We start from the raw sequence: 16,780 nt of genomic DNA, 5'->3' as shown, positions 1-16,780 counted from the left end.
GAAATCACTGTATCGCCATTTCCTGTTTATTTTGAATTAACATGCAATTCGAGATTAAAACGTGATTTGTTTAATTTTATCGGCATAAATGTCAGTTTTAATGCTGTCAAGGAACTGATGAGATGTCTGGTACAAGAAATGGAAAAATAATTTTGCTTTCCTGATGTATTCAAAACGTTGTTCTTCGTTTCATAACCTAAAAACAAAATAAAAAAAAAAGTTTCTAAATTAGACCAAAGTATCGCCCACTGTGGTTTCATATTGAATTTATGATGCTGGTTAAGCTACTTAATATCTAGGACACCTAAACCTCCCACGTACTTTTTTTAGTGTTAAAATAAATGTATGTCAATAAAAGAAGTATACAGCATATGCATCTAAAATAAGTTCTATTTCCTTGAGATCGTCAAGTGAGTTTTTAAGCCTTTAACTTTCCAAAGAAATAAACTTGCAGCACTAGGAACAGATCGAATGGAAAAGGCTTATCTAGACCGATATATTCTAGTATCTTGAATAATCCATTCCCTAATATTTTTGTGTTTCACCCTGAATCACCGATCAGCGAGAAAATTATGACCAGCTACCTAACAGCCGGTACGTCCACCTTCGGAATTGATAACAGCAGCGATGCGTCGTTTCATGGAAGCTTGAGCCCTTACAGGTCGCTGGGGGGGGGGGGGGGGGGAGGTGGGACAACATCTGCAGCACAAGTCATCTAATTCACGTAAATTCCATGGAGGGGGCGATGAGCTCTGACACCACGTTCAATCACATTCCACATGTATTCGATTGGTTTCAGATCTGGTGAGTTGGGTGGCCAGGGCATCAACTGAAACGCACCACTGTGTCCCTCGAAACTCCCCATCCCGCTCCTGGCCTCGTGACATGTTGCATTATCTTGTTGAAAAATGCCATTGCCGTCGGGAAACACGATCGTCGTGAAGGGGTGTACGTTGTCTGCAACTACTGTACAGTACTCCTTGGCCGTCATGGTGCCTTGCACTAACTCCACTGGTCTCATTGATACTCGTGTAAATGTTCCCCAGAGCACAATGGAGCCGCCACCAGCTTGTCTTCGTCCCGCAGTACAGGTGAGAAGAAGCTATTTCCCTGGAAGACGAAGGTTTCGCATCCTTCCATCGGCAAGATGAAGAAGGTTTCGGGATTCATCAGACCATGCAATGCTCCGCTACTGGTCCAACGTCCATTGCTGATGGTCCCGTGCCCATTTCAGTCGTAGTTGTTGATGTCGTGGTGATAATGTTGGCACATTCAAGGGGCGGCGGTGCGGTGATCCGTCTTTAGGAGCGTTCAGTGCACTGTGTATTCAGACACACTTATACTCTGCCTAGCATGAAAGTCTGATGTTAGTTCCGCCACAGTTCGCCGCCTGTCCTGTTTAACCAATCTTCCGATCTGTAATGACGGGTTGAGGGGTGGCCGCCTGACCCTACGATGTCTGTATGTGCTTTCACCTTGGTTTCGCCACGAGTTGAAGACAATCACCACAGTACTCCTCGAAAACCCGACAAGCCGTACCGTTTCAGAAATCCTCACGCCAAGCATGAGGCCTACCAGCTAAGCCCTAGTAAGTATCCATATTCTTTCTGGCGCACTAGTTTCCCATTTCGGCACATCCCCCACCGTCGAAATGGCCGTTCTACTGTATTTTTTGTCACCCACGAGCGGAAAGACGTTCACGTAACCTGTGCATGTTTTTAACCGTTGAAGCCATCTTCAGTAAATTATTAACTCCTCTCATAACGACAGCAACTAAAATTCGTTTCCAGATTTAGGTTCATCAGTATGTGACGAATAATTATCGTAAATCTGCCTTTCTTTCGGAAACTTCTTAATGGTTAAATTCGTGACGAGCATACAAAACCTTCGTTCGACCGATTTTCGAATGGTGCTATTCAGTCTGGAACCCATTCCCGATGGGGTTCATAGACTGGACATCCTCAAGTGTACAAACGTCGCTAAAACAGCAAGCCCAAGAAAGTAGATGACAGTAATCAATCTTACTTAAATAAAGTGATGTTAGCCGCAACAAGCAGGGGGTCACGAATCGAATTCATCAACTGAGAAAATTGGCGTGTTAAAACAGCATTAACATGGTTTCAGGAAGTGGCGGAAGGCATCCCTCCAACGGGTCGCCGTACAGTCACGCTCCACACTCCTGTTAAAGATAACAGCACATGGTGATGTGATTTAATATCACCAAAACGTTCGTGTTCCCGTAAATAAAGGTTCATATACAGCTGGAAGCGGTTTGTGTCTCAAATATGGATCACTTCAGCTGCAGATGCCCGCAGCATAAAACTATCTGTAAATCTGAAATGCGTTGTTTGTCGCTCTTCCTGTATTTGCATTACTATCAACATTCGTACTGATGCTGTACCGGGGTTGTTGTTAGTGATTCCCTGTTAAAAACTTGGATACTACTGGTGACCACTAGATCTCATACCATGTCTTCACGTCTCGCGTAAATCCTTTTCCGTTTATCGACTGGCGAATGATGTTTCATGACCAAAACTTCAGTCGGTCTGTGTATTGTGGCGAAATGTTCGCATGGGGCTGCTCTCTGGGGTTGTTCAGCTGGCTGGAGTAAATCTTTCTATTTGACACCACTTCGGCGACTTGCACGTCTTTGCGATGAAGATGAGACAGGACAACTAAAAGAAAACACCGAGTCTTCGAGAGAAGAAAATCTCCCACCTGGATCTAGACGCAGCGAGGCTATCTATATTGTCTACTTTCTTTCGATTTGTTTCTTTGTCTTCCCTTCGTCAATGGTTCTGTGCGCATGTCGCATGACATTTTTCAAGTCAATTCGATGAGAACATCGCCCAGCTCTTTTTTTTTTTTTTTTTTTTTTTTTCCTGCGCTACACAGAATGGCTGGCTTCTTGAGAGGACACGCCGAGCTATCATGGCGGCAACCACCACACCGCGAAATGTGTACGGTCTATTGTGGTAGCAACGTGCAACAACACTTGCCCTCCTACAGCTCCATAGTGATTGGTGTTATTTTCTCATCTGAGGTTGAACGGCATCAGGAATGAATCAGAACGATGACACCTCTACGATTTTACCTTTCTCCTGTGACCTAAGGACCCTGTACGTCGTTGGTTGCAGCCCGAGCTGATCCGGAAGTACGGCTACCCAGTGGAGGAGCATTTCGTGACGACGGCTGACGGCTACATTCTGCGCATGTACCGGATCCCCTCCAGCCCCAAGGCGAAGGACCCGTCCGGCTACCCCATCCTGCTCGTGCACGGCCTGGAGTCCAGCGCCGCAGACTGGGTGGTCATGGGGCCCGACAAGGCTTTTGGTAAGGCGCCGCATCAGCAACAACGCGCAGACCTGTGGGCTTACAATCTACATTGTTTGGTTACTTGCTTCTCACAAAAGGGTCACATAAACACAATTGTTCTATAAATATAAACCTTCTTATTCGAAAATCTTCTTGCCCAATATAAATCGGGGATACAAAGAAACTCTATCTCTAAACAAACAGCGGGTGGACAAAAATAAGCAAGCACGAAAAACACATTACCGTACCTAATACGGTGTAGGGAATCCGTTGGCATTCAAGGAGCTTCGACTCGAAATAAAAGAAATACAGGCGCCTTATGATTTACAAGGGTGTCTTATACCATTATTCCTGAAGAATGATGCCAAGTTCAGGTAACGATGCTGGATGTCGATAGCGATTACTCTGCGTTCTCTTCAAAGTACACGACTAATGCTCAACAGTATAGAGATCCGGCGAGTGTAGTAGCCAAGGGAGATCCGATGGTTCATCTTCGTGCTCACGAAGATTGACATTTAGTCTTCTCTTGGAACACAGCATCACCGTTGGCGAATAAACACTGTAGCATGGGATGGATCTGATCAGCCAAAATGGTCACATAATCCTTGGCGGTAACCATGGGGCCCATGGAATACCACGATATGCCTGTCCAAATCATCACCGAGCCCCTTTGAGGTTTCGCTTTGGGACTTAAACTCTCCCCAAAGTTGTACACAGTGTGAAACAAGACTTGTCTCACCAAATGACGTCCTTCCATTTGTTCTGTATTGGTGCAAAGTGGCACAAGGGTGCAGCAGCGACTGGACACTCGTTGCATGTAAGAATTTTTTCTGCCCGGCCGTCCGAACAATGAACATCCGGCCAGAAAAGGGGAGACGTGCCGTGACCGTCAATCAACGCACACCCATCTAGAACTGTGTCTAGCAATGTAGTGTATGCATTCATTTGGACTGTGTAAAGAGCGAAGCAGAGCAGAATTTAGAGCGCGTTTTGTGGCTGCCTGCACCATTGCTACATAGTCCAGGTTTTATGGCTTCGACACCACGATTTACTGTTTCGGGCATTCGCATCCCTGATGGGTCGTTTTGCGATTCCAACTCGTCCTGAAAATCCGATCTTCAGGAGGTCCCTTCGGATTGTTTTAGTGATGACAGAGTTCGAAGTTGCGACTTTCAAATCCGCAATGATTCCGAGTTCTGGTCCTCTCTATTTTTCGTAACGGTCCTATTCAGTGACCGCCTGTCACAATCGCTCAGTAGATATTTTATGCCCGTTGTGACCTAGCGGATGTTGTTTTTCCGTTTTCCCTTTCTGCGATATAAATCTTGAATAAGGTGCCTCTTTGAAGCAGAAAATACTTCGGCTACCTTGGTTACAGAAGCACTCACCAGCAGTACCAATAATTTGCCCAAGTTTACTTGTCTCCGACATCACGCACTCACAACAGCACAGAACACTGTTTTGACTACAACTGACACTTGGAACGTATTGAGGGAATTGCACAGATATGAAACTACAATTAAATCGATACCATTAGCTGCTGACTGGCGTTGATATACTTGAAATAGGACAGTTGAAAACGTGTGTCACGACCGGGACTCGAACCCGGGATCTCCTGGTAACATGGCAGACGCTCTATCCATCTGAGCCACCGAGGGCAGAGAGGATAGTGCGACTGCAGGGATTTATCGCCGTCACGCTCCCCGTGAGACCCACATTCTCAACTTATAGTCCACACACTACATTCGTAGTGCCCCTGCCATTATACCCATTACTCGCGGCAGACAATCCACAGAGTCCCATAAGAGTTCAGACAAATCGTGTGCATACGCACTGAAGCAGGTCATCAGCCGGTTACCCTTAAACGATATGAAGATGGCATCTAATCTTTCGGACATGTCCGAAAGGACAGATGCCATCTTCATATTGTACGGATATAGTTCTTTGTTAAATACAACAGCAAGTCAGATATGCACTTCTCGAAGTGTTTGAATATTTTCGTACAACCCCTGTATATACACTCCTGGAAATGGAAAAAAGAACACATTGACACCGGTGTGTCACACCCACCATACTTGCTCCGGACACTGCGAGAGGGCTGTACAAGCAATGATCACACGCACGGCACAGCGGACACACCAGGAACCGCGGTGTTGGCCGTCGAATGGCGCTAGCTGCGCAGCATTTGTGCACCGCCGCCGTCAGTGTCAGCCAGTTTGCCGTGACATACGGAGCTCCATCGCAGTCTTTAACACTTGTAGCATGCCGCGACAGCGTGGACGTGAACCGTACGTATGTGCAGTTGACGGACTTTGAGCGAGGGCGTATAGTGGGCATGCGGGAGGCCGGGTGGACGTACCGCCAAATTGCTCAACACGTGGAGCGTGAGGTCTCCACAGTACATCGATGTTGTCGCCAGTGGTCGGCGAAAGGTGCACGTGCCCGTCGATCTGGGACCGGACCCCAGCGACGCACGGATGCACGCCAAGACCGTAGGATCCTACGCAGTGCCGTAGGGGACCGCACCGCCACTTCCCAGCAAATTAGGGACACTGTTGCTCCTGGGGTATCGGCGAGGACCATTCGCAACCGTCTCCATGAAGGTGGGCTACGGTCCAACACACCGTTAGGCCGTCTTCCGCTCACGCCCCAACATCGTGCAGCCCGCCTCCAGTGGTGTCGCGACAGGCGTGAATGGAGGGACGAATGGAGACTTGTCGTCTTCAGCGATGAGAGTCGCTTCTGCCTTGGTGCCAATGATGGTCGTATGCGTGTTTAGCGCCGTGCAGGTGAGCACCACAATCAGGACTGCATACGACCGAGGCACACAGGGCCAACACCCGGCATCATGGTGTGGGGAGCGATCTCCTACACTGGCCGTACACCTCTGGTGATCGTCGAGGGGACACTGAATAGTGCACGGTACATCCAAACCGTCATCGAACCCATCGTTCTACCATTCCTAGACCGGCAAGGGAACTTGCTGTTCCAACAGGACAATGCACGTCCGCATGTATCCCGTGCCACCCAACGTGCTCTAGAAGGTGTAAGTCAACTACCCTGGCCAGCAAGATCTCCGGATCTGTCCCCCACTGAGCATGTTTGGGACTGGATGAAGCGTCGTCTCACGCGGTCTGCACGTCCAGCACGAACGCTGGTCCAACTGAGGCGCCAGGTGGAAATGGCATGGCAAGCCGTTCCACAGGACTACATCCAGCATCTCTACGATCGTCTCCATGGGAGAATAGCAGCCTGCATTGCTGCGAAAGGTGGATATACACTGTACTAGTGCCGACATTGTGCATGCTCTCTTGCCTGTGTCTATGTGCCTGTGGTTCTGTCAGTGTGATCATGTGATGTATCTGACCCCAGGAATGTGTCAATGAAGTTTCCCGTTCCTGGGACAAGGAACTCACGGTGTTCTTATTTCAATTTCCAGGAGTGTATATAACAAATTGAATTTAAAAATGCTGGTAAATCGCAAAAGTAATGCAGATGCAGATGGTACTGAATCCTTTATTGTGCTCTTTCGGGCATAACCCATCAACAGATGATAATAAACGCAAATAATGATATCTTGCAATCCAGCGTAATCAAATGAATGACATTATATAACCCGGGATGAAATTAATTGTACAAATTTTTGAAAAACATAAATACATACCATTTAAGATCACTAAAAGCATTGATAAGGACGTTGAATAATGTTCATACAAAGGTAAAGCAAAAGCTATGTTGTCGTGTACGAAGAGTCGAGCTTACCAATACCTGACCACGATTGCAATGTCGAGTTGCCGCTAACGGAACCATAACGATAACTTTTATCGCTGGACGGCAATACTTCTGATGACGTGTACACTGACATATTAGTATGAAATAATAAAAGTCCAGTGAGTACTAGTGTGCACGAAGGTAAATTGTAAAATACAGTACAGTAGTGCAAATCACTACATTTCCAACAGCGTCATAGAGGACCATTTACGAGATTTGTCCATAATTTCAGTAGAGGGCGCACCCGACGCAAAGTTAAGTAAAATAATTATTTCGAAATAAGGGAAAGTTAATAAAAATTATTTCATGTTTACCAGAGCAGTTGCGTAAGGTCTATAGTAACATACAATGCAATAGCACTTATTTCGTTGAACAAACGTACGGTTAAATGCCATCTTTACCTCTGTAGTAACATTTATGACAGACATTTCATTAATAAAAGTACACACAGTCGTTAAAAACTCCATAAAACGTAATTAAAGGTAAACCAAAGAAGGCGGTTTGGGACTCATTGTTTTTTTTCCTGTCCACAAGTAAAGCACTGAAAAAAATCAAAGAACGACCTACGACTGCTTGAGATCTGCTCATTTATTATATGTTATGGGTCTGCCTGATTACTGACGTATATTTCAGTTTCTTCTAGAATATCCAGTAGTGTACTTTTATCACCAAAATGCAAAATGGACATGTAATCTTAAATGCTTTTTAACTGATGTTGGTTCTTCCTTAAATGAAATCTCAACACACTTACACTACTTGCGTATCTGTGCTGACCTCCCGGACCTCCATGCCGCATTTGCATGACCCAATTCGTTGAGGATGACATGACTGTAATTTTGCTTTTTTTTCACTAGCAAGTAAAATGAGTAAAATGATTCACGAGGATGGTTTCTGCATATGATTTAAATTATAGTAATGACGAGCAATATAGAGGGTGATTCTTATTAACTTTTAAAAACCCCCGAAGCGACTTAGATGACATTGAGATAAGTAATGTAATACAAAACACAAGGCACCTCAAACGTTGGGAAATACCCGAAAAGTGGATGACAAATGTTGAACATGTGACGTCACCTGGCGACGTTCCTCGCCGCTCGTGCAGCCGTTGAGGTTATCGGTCTGCCGCAGGCGATCATCCCAATCCATTTCTAGTATCACTCCGGTGTGGGTCCGCGCCTACGTGAGCGACTTCAGCGATGGGGCTCAGGGTTCGAATATGCGACTAGCAGGCAGATTTTTTTCGTTGTCTGAGACAATTATGTGTTTTATTTAGTGGTATTGCGGCCCTGCAGGTTTATTGTAAAGTACAGTACAACAAAAACCTGCCGTACTGCGTCACAAGTCAATGAAATTAAGATTCCAAATTGTGTCATTACCAGTAAATGACCTAGGTTTTTCATTAATTTACTCATCTTGAGTGGTAATAGTGATCTGTAATAATTACTTGAGAGAGTAAACTTCTTAGCCTAGATCACTTTTGATCAATCTTTAATGTAGAATGTAGGTTACCGGTTCCGGTAAGCATGCTTCTCATCTTCGGAACTATACAAAAGGTTATTATGTGTCTCCTATACTAGCAGTCAAAGTACCTTACAAAGGTTCACAAAGAGTACTTGTACAGCTGGTGTAGGAGACATATAATAAACTTTTATCGAGACCCGAAGATCGTAACCGTCCTTAACAAAACCGGTAACCGAGAATAAAGGCTATTTACAAGCGGCTTTGACTAAGTAGTTCACGTTCTACGTTTTCTTTAGTGCATAATGTCTGAAAAAAGGCTTGATCATCCCTTCACGCACGCGCTCGAAAATATCCTCGGTGTTTTGGATGTGACGCCATATATCCAACATTTGTCATCCACTTTTGGGGATAACCCGAGATTTGCAGCCCCATGGGTCTAACATTAAATTACTTGCCTCAGCATACATCACTAAGAGCATTTTGAAACATTTGTATGGATCACCCTGTATATATTGTTATCAGCTCCATATGTAATTGGCGTTTGGAGGGACATCTGGTGGCAGTGGTGAGTCCTACTAGCTGGTCAACTACAGAGGAGGCGATATTTTGGGAGGGGGGGGGGGGGGAGGGCCGACACAGTGAAGTAAGCAGCCACCGAAACCCCGTAGAGCAGGAAAGTCGGACCCAAACATATACGTATGTTCTACGTACCTGATCACAATCTATACGTCTGTGCGACTTATATTCTATGCACATTATAAATTAAAGCCCCTCATTGCCTTTTTGTGTCTGTATCTGTAGGCTAATCTCAGGCTCTTCTTAGAGATTTCATGGTTTTCACCGATAGAGTGGTTCACGATAAAGATTTGTGTACATAATTTATTACCGCTACCCCAGACGATTCAAATTCTGAAGGTGGCAGGGGTAAAATACAGAGAGCGAAAAGCTATTTACAATTTGTACAGAAACCAGGAGGGCATGAAAGGGAAGCAGAGGTTGGGAAGCGAGTGAGACAGGGTTGTAGCCTATCCCCAATGTTATTCAATCTGTAAATTGAGCAAGCAGTGAAGGAAACATAAGAAAAATTCGGAGTAGGAATGAAAATCCAAGGAGAAGAAATAAAAACTTTGAGGTTCGCCGATGACAGAGACAGCAAAGGACGTGGAAGAGCAGCTGAACAGAATGGACAGTGTCTTGAAATGAGGATATATAATTAACATCAACAAAAGCAAAACGAGGATAATGGAATGTAGTAGAATTAAATCGGCTGATGCTGAGTTAATTATATCAGGAAATGAGACGCTTAAAGTAGTAAATGAGTTTTCTATTTGGGGAGCAAAATAACTGATGATGGTCGAAGTAGAGAGGATATAAAATGTACACTGGCAATGATAAGGAAAGCGGTCCTGAAGAAGAGAAATTTGTCGATTGTAGATCATTTCTGTAGTCATTTCTGAAAGTATTTCTATGGAGTGTAGCCATGTATGAAAGTGAAACGTGGACGATAAATAGTTTAGACAAGAAAAGAATAGACGCCTTCCAAATGAGGTGCCACAGAGGAATGCTGAAGATTAGATGGGTATATCACATAACTAATGAGGAGGTATTGAATAGAATCGGGGAGAAGAGAAGTTTGTGGCACAACTTGACTAGAAGAAGGGATCACTTTGTAGGACATATTCTGAGGCATCAACGGATCACCAATTTAGAATTGGACGGCAGCGTGGAGAGTAAAACTCGTAGAGGGAGACCATGAGATGAATACACTAAGCAGATTCAGAAGGATGTAGGTTGCAGTAGGTACTGGGAGATGAAGAAGCTTGCACAGAAGAGAGTAGCATGGCGATCTGCACCAGAGTGCACCCCGCTTGCTCTGCGGCAAGACCGTTGACTCTGATAGCTTTAGGAGGACAGATATTGATGTAAGTGTAGGTCAGCTTGCGAGGATTGAACGGTTCTGACATGGTGCCCCATCGCTTCGGGTCTTTTTGTGCAGTCCACACCATGAGTTGCTACCGTCAAAAAGGCTAAAGAGAACGTCGGGCGCTGCTAGAAGATCTGGGTGATTCAAATTATGGTTAGTGGCTCTCTAGTTCTATTTGCTATAATTGGCCTCTGTCACATACGTATTGTAGAAATGATGTCTTCCATCTGTTCTTTTACGGTGTAGATAGCTATGAGCTACTTTACAAAAACTACGCTTTAATATTCGTCCTTCGGTAGTGAAAAATTTAAACGTAATGAGAAAACACAGCAAATCAAACTGTATGCACCATTAATTTTATACCGTGGGTTTTGAAATCTGTGACAAATACTGTGAATATCTTTACTCTGTATTCAAATAATCGAACGATATACTCTGTTCTTAGTGTTCTGGGTGTAAAATAGCTCACAGATGTACGTACTAAAGCATGGGGAGGCAGGTAAAATTTTTGTAGTAAAAGGATACAAGTGAAACCACAATTTTTGTTGCTCTGTGGTAAACGAAAAGGAAATTAGTTACAAGATGTCACCAAACAGTTGTGTTCATGCAGGGTGAGACTGATTTTTATGTTGTGTATTATCTAAATGACCTTTTGTGATACGTGAGAGAAAAGGGAAGCGACCCAAGTGGTGTGAGATATTTTCAGTTCTGAAATAATGCGTTAAACAGTATTATTTCTTCTTAAGTTCCACTAGTGTTACCCACTACACATGGATGTTTTTACACCTCTAAATTTTATGATAATTGAATTAACAATGACCAATAGTAAACCACTATAGAGAAAACATAAATCACATTCTTCTTAATTCACAGTATTTTTGATGCAAAGAGATCACGAATTGTGACATAGGACATATAATTTATATTAACCTGTTTTTCCAGCATGCGATCAGAAAATGCTACAAAGTATTTTTGTGTTCAATACACACAAACATTGGAATGCTCATTTTACGATCTCAAGATAGTTCTCAAAACCACAAGAAGTGTACTTGTGTCCTTTTGCTTCTGATCCTCTCCATTATAATCGTAAGTAACAATCGGAAATGGGCCTAAACGTTAACAACAAATTTTATATGAAAACTGTATACTACCCAGCGATTTCATTTTGAAATCACCCTTAAAAGCGACAGTACGATCTCACATTTATTTTAAAATAACCTTAGATATACTTATTTTTACTTTCAGCGATCTCCCCAATAGGATCACTGTAAAAATAACTGCATGTCACAACATACTACAATCACATAGGACCATCTCCGCGCCGACTGTTCCTTTGATGTTCCTCTGAATGCTAAAAGTGGTTGCTTCAACATAAAACATTCTTAGCGCTACCAGAGTTTACCACTTGATGCCTTGTATCAACATCTGTGGTTTCAGGCTAAAGAAACTCGTAAGCCAAATCAAATTAATAAAGACCTGGTTTCAGGCAGACACCAATGGTGGGGTTTCGGGCAGAAACCACTGGAACTCAGAGGGTTAAATTGGAAATTTACGGCGCAGGCTTAGTATACGCCTAGAATAAGGTAGTTGAGAATGACTGCATATTGTCTAAAGGCTAATTAAACTAGGGATTACATTTTACTAAGTATTCTGGTTAAATTTAATAATAGCCACTGAATAATTTATGATGAATAATTTATTGGAATTAGTCGTAAAAACCAGAACATCAAATAAATTCCTGTTTACAGAGTGTAAACACAGTTGACCTACTAGCTGTATTCTATAAACAGGAGTTCTGTAGTAGTTTGTATAACGTTGTACTTTTTCGCAGCATACATTCTGGCAGACGCTGGCTTCGACGTATGGCTTGGAAACGCACGTGGCAACAAGTACTCCAGGAACCACACTTCCATCAACCCGGACTCAAGCGAGTTCTGGCAATTCAGGTAAGCTGTAAACTGAGGCGACTTGTTACGTTCTACGACTTTCGTCTGCCTCACCAGTACTTAACAAGTGCAAACCATGTACTGCCTTGGTGTCTTCAGTGCTTATTCGCAACAGATATGATTAAAAAACGGTTTAAAGAATCCTTTCAACTTACCTGGATCACTACTATCGTTTATCCTGCCGATGACACAATTTTTGAACGTATTATTCATTACTATTGTAAATAGTAAATATATTCATAATTACAGAACTAAAATGACGAATGGCTTTCATTCCTCGTCGCTAAAATTTAAAAGTGAATCGAAAAAGTTATTATAGGCAATTCATTGTCTTCAAAAAAAAATGGTTCAAATGGCTCTGAGCACTATGGGACTCAACTGCTGTGGTCATTAGTCCCCTAGAACTTAGAACTACTTAAACCTAACTAACCTAAGGACATCACACACATCCATGCCCGAGGCAGGATTCGAACCTGCGACCGTAGCAGTCTCACGGTTCCGGACTGCGCGCCTAGAACCGCGAGACCACCGCGGCCGGCGGATTGTCTTCAGCGGACAAAAAATGTACATTACTGTTATTAAACTAAAGTATGTGTCACTATTGTGTATACACATCTGAACTGGTACTGCAGGTACCTACATATTGAAATTAATAATCTGCAAGACACATCAACTAATTTGTTCCACTTTGGTTGCAGGAATGAAGCAAACAAGTACCTTCTAAATAAAGAGTATTACGGTGTTCCATGTGTTAGTTGGCTTCCCAGTATTCATCATCATTGAGCACAGATAAAAAAAGTACGAAATTTCTTGCTGCCTAGGATTTAATCACCATGATACGACAGAAAAGAAATTGCTGTTACAATGGTAGAGGAAAGTATGATTACGCGTTATAAACTTCTAAGTGCACCAGTTACTAAAACAGTTGTCCTTGTCCTTGACGATTTCAAGGTTTTACCTTGTTTAGGTCACTGAGAAAATTTAGTAATCTCTTTGTGTTTTATAGTTTTGCAAGCATATGACCCCTTCAGTTTTCGAAGCTCATGACTGTAAACATTTACTACGTTGAGTTCACACATTTTAATTTCAGGCGTCATTTCGTTCAACTGGTTTTGTTGAACTCTGTAAGATTCACTGTAGGGTGTTCTACTGTTCCTCTCTGTACCAAAAAAATGCTCTTATCTGTATAGATGAAGATGTACTTTATTTATTTCTAATGTTTTCCAAGAACTTTGTTGTCGTCCATGTAGATACTGGCAGATTTTCATTCCATTAAATACGACGCTAATCGACACTCTTGTTGTCAATAACATCATATAAAATCACGACATACAGTCACAGTTTGAATATACACTGTCATTTGAAAGTATAATAATAGTGTGAGCAGTACCAGCTGCGCTTTTAACGAGAGGGTACTGAAACGAAAGCCACTGAATTGTATGTACACTTTTAAAGCTTTTTAAATAAAGAATTTATTAATATTCTACATCTTTATTCTTCATGCCTACATATTTTCAGCCCTCTGTCGCTAGTAGGCTCTTAATTGTAGCGTGTAACTTGGCGGTGTGTAACGCAACTATGTCGTTGCGTGAGAATGCTGTAATCAAGTTTCGAATTCTAGGAGTTTGTCCACACATGGAGCACACTCTCCTTGAGCATGACAATGTCAGACTCCACACGAGCGCTGCGACATCTTCAAAAATCCAAAGCCCATGAATCAACATCCATACAGTCCCGACTGGACCCATCCGATTTTCAGCTGTTTCCAAAACACCTTCGAAGACTTTACTTTGATGGTGAAGATGCAATGCAAGCAGAGGTGAGGTTGTGGCTCCGTCAACGAAGTCAAACATTCTACAGTGAGTGTATCAATCAACTGGTCCCTCGTTGGGAGAAATGTGTTCGTCGCCAGGAAGACTATGTTGAAAAATAAATATGTAAAAATGAAGATGTAAGATGTAGAATGTTAGTGTTTGTTATATGTAAAAAGTCTGAAAGGTTTTCACGTAAAAATTCCGAGGCTTTACTTTTCAGCCTATTACATCCTCATCTCAAAAATATGAACTAGTGAAAAACTGAAGAAATTTTACGTGTAATGTACACACATCAAAAAAGTTTGGCCTCACCTCGGTTAGAGAGTTCATAAAATTGGCAGCTGTTTTTGATTCGAATTCTGGAATATTTACTTCGCGTTCGTTGGTGAAGGAATTTCGAAAGGCTGTGTATAGTAACTCTGATTTGGCACCACTGTCGTCGATAACATTTCCATTGCTATCGCGCAGGGCAGGCATTGTCTGTGTCTTACCGCTAACATACTTTACATACCACCAGTACCTCAATGGATTTTCTGTTAGGTTTCGAGATGAAGTTTCGTTGTGGAAATTGCTGTGAGGATCTCACATTGATGTCCACGTTAAATTACGAGCTTCTGTAATAGATCACCGGTCATGAGATTTTGCCTTTGTTTAAACATGGCAGGTTTTGTTCGTTCTTCCTGCAACAGTTTTGCCGGCCGCGGTGGTCTCGCGGTTTTAGGCGCGCAGTCCGGAACCGTGCGACTGCTACGGTCGCAGCTTCGAATCCTGCCTCGGGCATGATGTCCTTAGGTTAGTTAGGTTTAAGTAATTCTAAGTTCTAGGGGACTGATGACCACAGCAGTTGAATCCCATAGTGCTCAGAGCCATCTGAACCATTTCTTTGCAACAGTTTTTTGACCCGTTTTTGTACCAAGGGAGATCATCTCCGTTGTTTGTTAATTTATTTGGACAACTTCTTTGAATTTAAGCCACATCAATTTTACAGTTACATTGTTAATTTAGAAGGAGTGGAGATTGTCTCTCAGAAAGGCATGAAGTAAATTTTTATCTGCTCCTCTGAACAGGTATATTTTTCGTTCATTTTTCAAACGTTAGAGGTTACAATATTCAGTTTCACTACAACAACCTCTGTTCACTAATCCGTGTATCCGTTTCGATGCTCGTTATTAGCTCAGGATTATTTGTTGCTAAGAGGTCAAGCGTGTTTTCGAATGTATTTACCATTCGCGTGGACTCATGAATTAACTGCTCAAAGTAATTGTCAGAGAATGCCTCCAGCACAATTCCGGATAATGTTTTATGCGTACTTCTGGATTTAAACATGTATTATCGCCGACATATCAAGGGTAAATTAGAGTCACCACCAGCTATAATTCTATGAGTGGTATACTTGTTTGAAATTAAAATAAATTTTTCTTTCAACCCTTCATTAATTGCCTCATCTGAATTGGCAGGTCGGTAAAAGGATCCAATTATTATTTTGTTCCGGTGGTCAAGAGTGAACTCTGACCATACTAACTCACAGAAGATCTACTTCAATTTCGCAACAAGCTAAACTACTTCTAACAGAAACAAACACATCACGCCAACTGTGTTTAGCTTATCTTTTCGGAACAACGTTAGTTTCGTCGCAAAAATTTCGGCTGACATATCTCGGGCCTTAGCTAGTTTTCAGTGCCTGTAACGATTTAAGCGTCAGTGCTTTCGATTAGCGCTTGGAGCTCTGGTACTTTCCCAACACTGCTACGACAGTTTACAACTGTTATACCGATGATTCCTGCATCTAAGTTCTTTCTGCGTTCGGCCTGCACCATTTGAGACTGAAGCCATTTTACGTTATTAGGAGACCTTCTAATTTAAAAAACCGCTCAGTCCACGCCACTCAATCCCTGCCGCCGGTGTAACAGCCTCCTTCGTCAGTGGACTCCTGAGCTATTCAGCGAAACCCGAAACCCAACCACCCTACGGGGCAAGTCGAGGAATCTGCAGCCTACACGGTCGCAGAACCTTCTAAGCCTCTCATTCAGACCTTCTACTCGGCTCTGTACCAGAGGTCCGCAGTCGGTCCTGCCAATATGTAGCCATTTTCACAGAGAAAGTGTATCTCACTTGTGGGATTAGAGACACATTCTACTTCATGCCGAGTTGCCAGGAATACGATCCTCGAGACACCCATAAAGTAAAACTAAAGTAACAAAATTATCTGATATTGCTCACCAAGCAAGCCACGTTTTGCCTGTGCAGTTGGCACGAGATCGGCTACTACGACCTGCCGGCCAAGATCGACTACATCCTGGCCAAGACGGGCCAGGCCGACCTGTACTACGCTGGCCACTCCCAGGGCACCACTTCCTTCTACGTGATGACCACAATGCGGCCCGAGTACAACGGCAAAGTCCGCGTCATGTTCAGTCTGGCTCCCGTCGCCTTCATGGACCACATGTTCAATCCACTCTTGCAAATCGTGTCGCAGTTCATAGACCAAGTGGAGGTAGGTATCACATTTCACCTCTTCTGGTCGTTCTACATTTACTGCTTGGTACCGG

At 43.1% G+C, this 16,780-nt stretch overlaps 1 protein-coding gene across 2 annotated transcripts in view; it reads left to right on the top strand.

The window, feature by feature from the left end:
- Positions 1–16,780, top strand: part of LOC126281614 (lipase 3-like) — a 143,274-nt gene that overhangs the window by 103,115 nt on the left and 23,379 nt on the right. For both annotated transcript variants that reach the window (XM_049980724.1, XM_049980723.1), the window contains exons 2-4: positions 3,138–3,333; positions 12,303–12,417; positions 16,479–16,725. In XM_049980724.1, the coding sequence (XP_049836681.1) occupies positions 3,138–3,333; positions 12,303–12,417; positions 16,479–16,725 (558 nt within the window). The remainder of the gene's footprint in view (positions 1–3,137; positions 3,334–12,302; positions 12,418–16,478; positions 16,726–16,780) is intronic.

Source organism: Schistocerca gregaria, chromosome 7 (assembly GCF_023897955.1).
Source record: "Schistocerca gregaria isolate iqSchGreg1 chromosome 7, iqSchGreg1.2, whole genome shotgun sequence".
NCBI lineage: Eukaryota > Metazoa > Arthropoda > Insecta > Orthoptera > Acrididae > Schistocerca > Schistocerca gregaria.
Note: the sequence above shows the minus strand (reverse complement) of the source record. Positions and strands in the feature narration are given on the sequence as shown.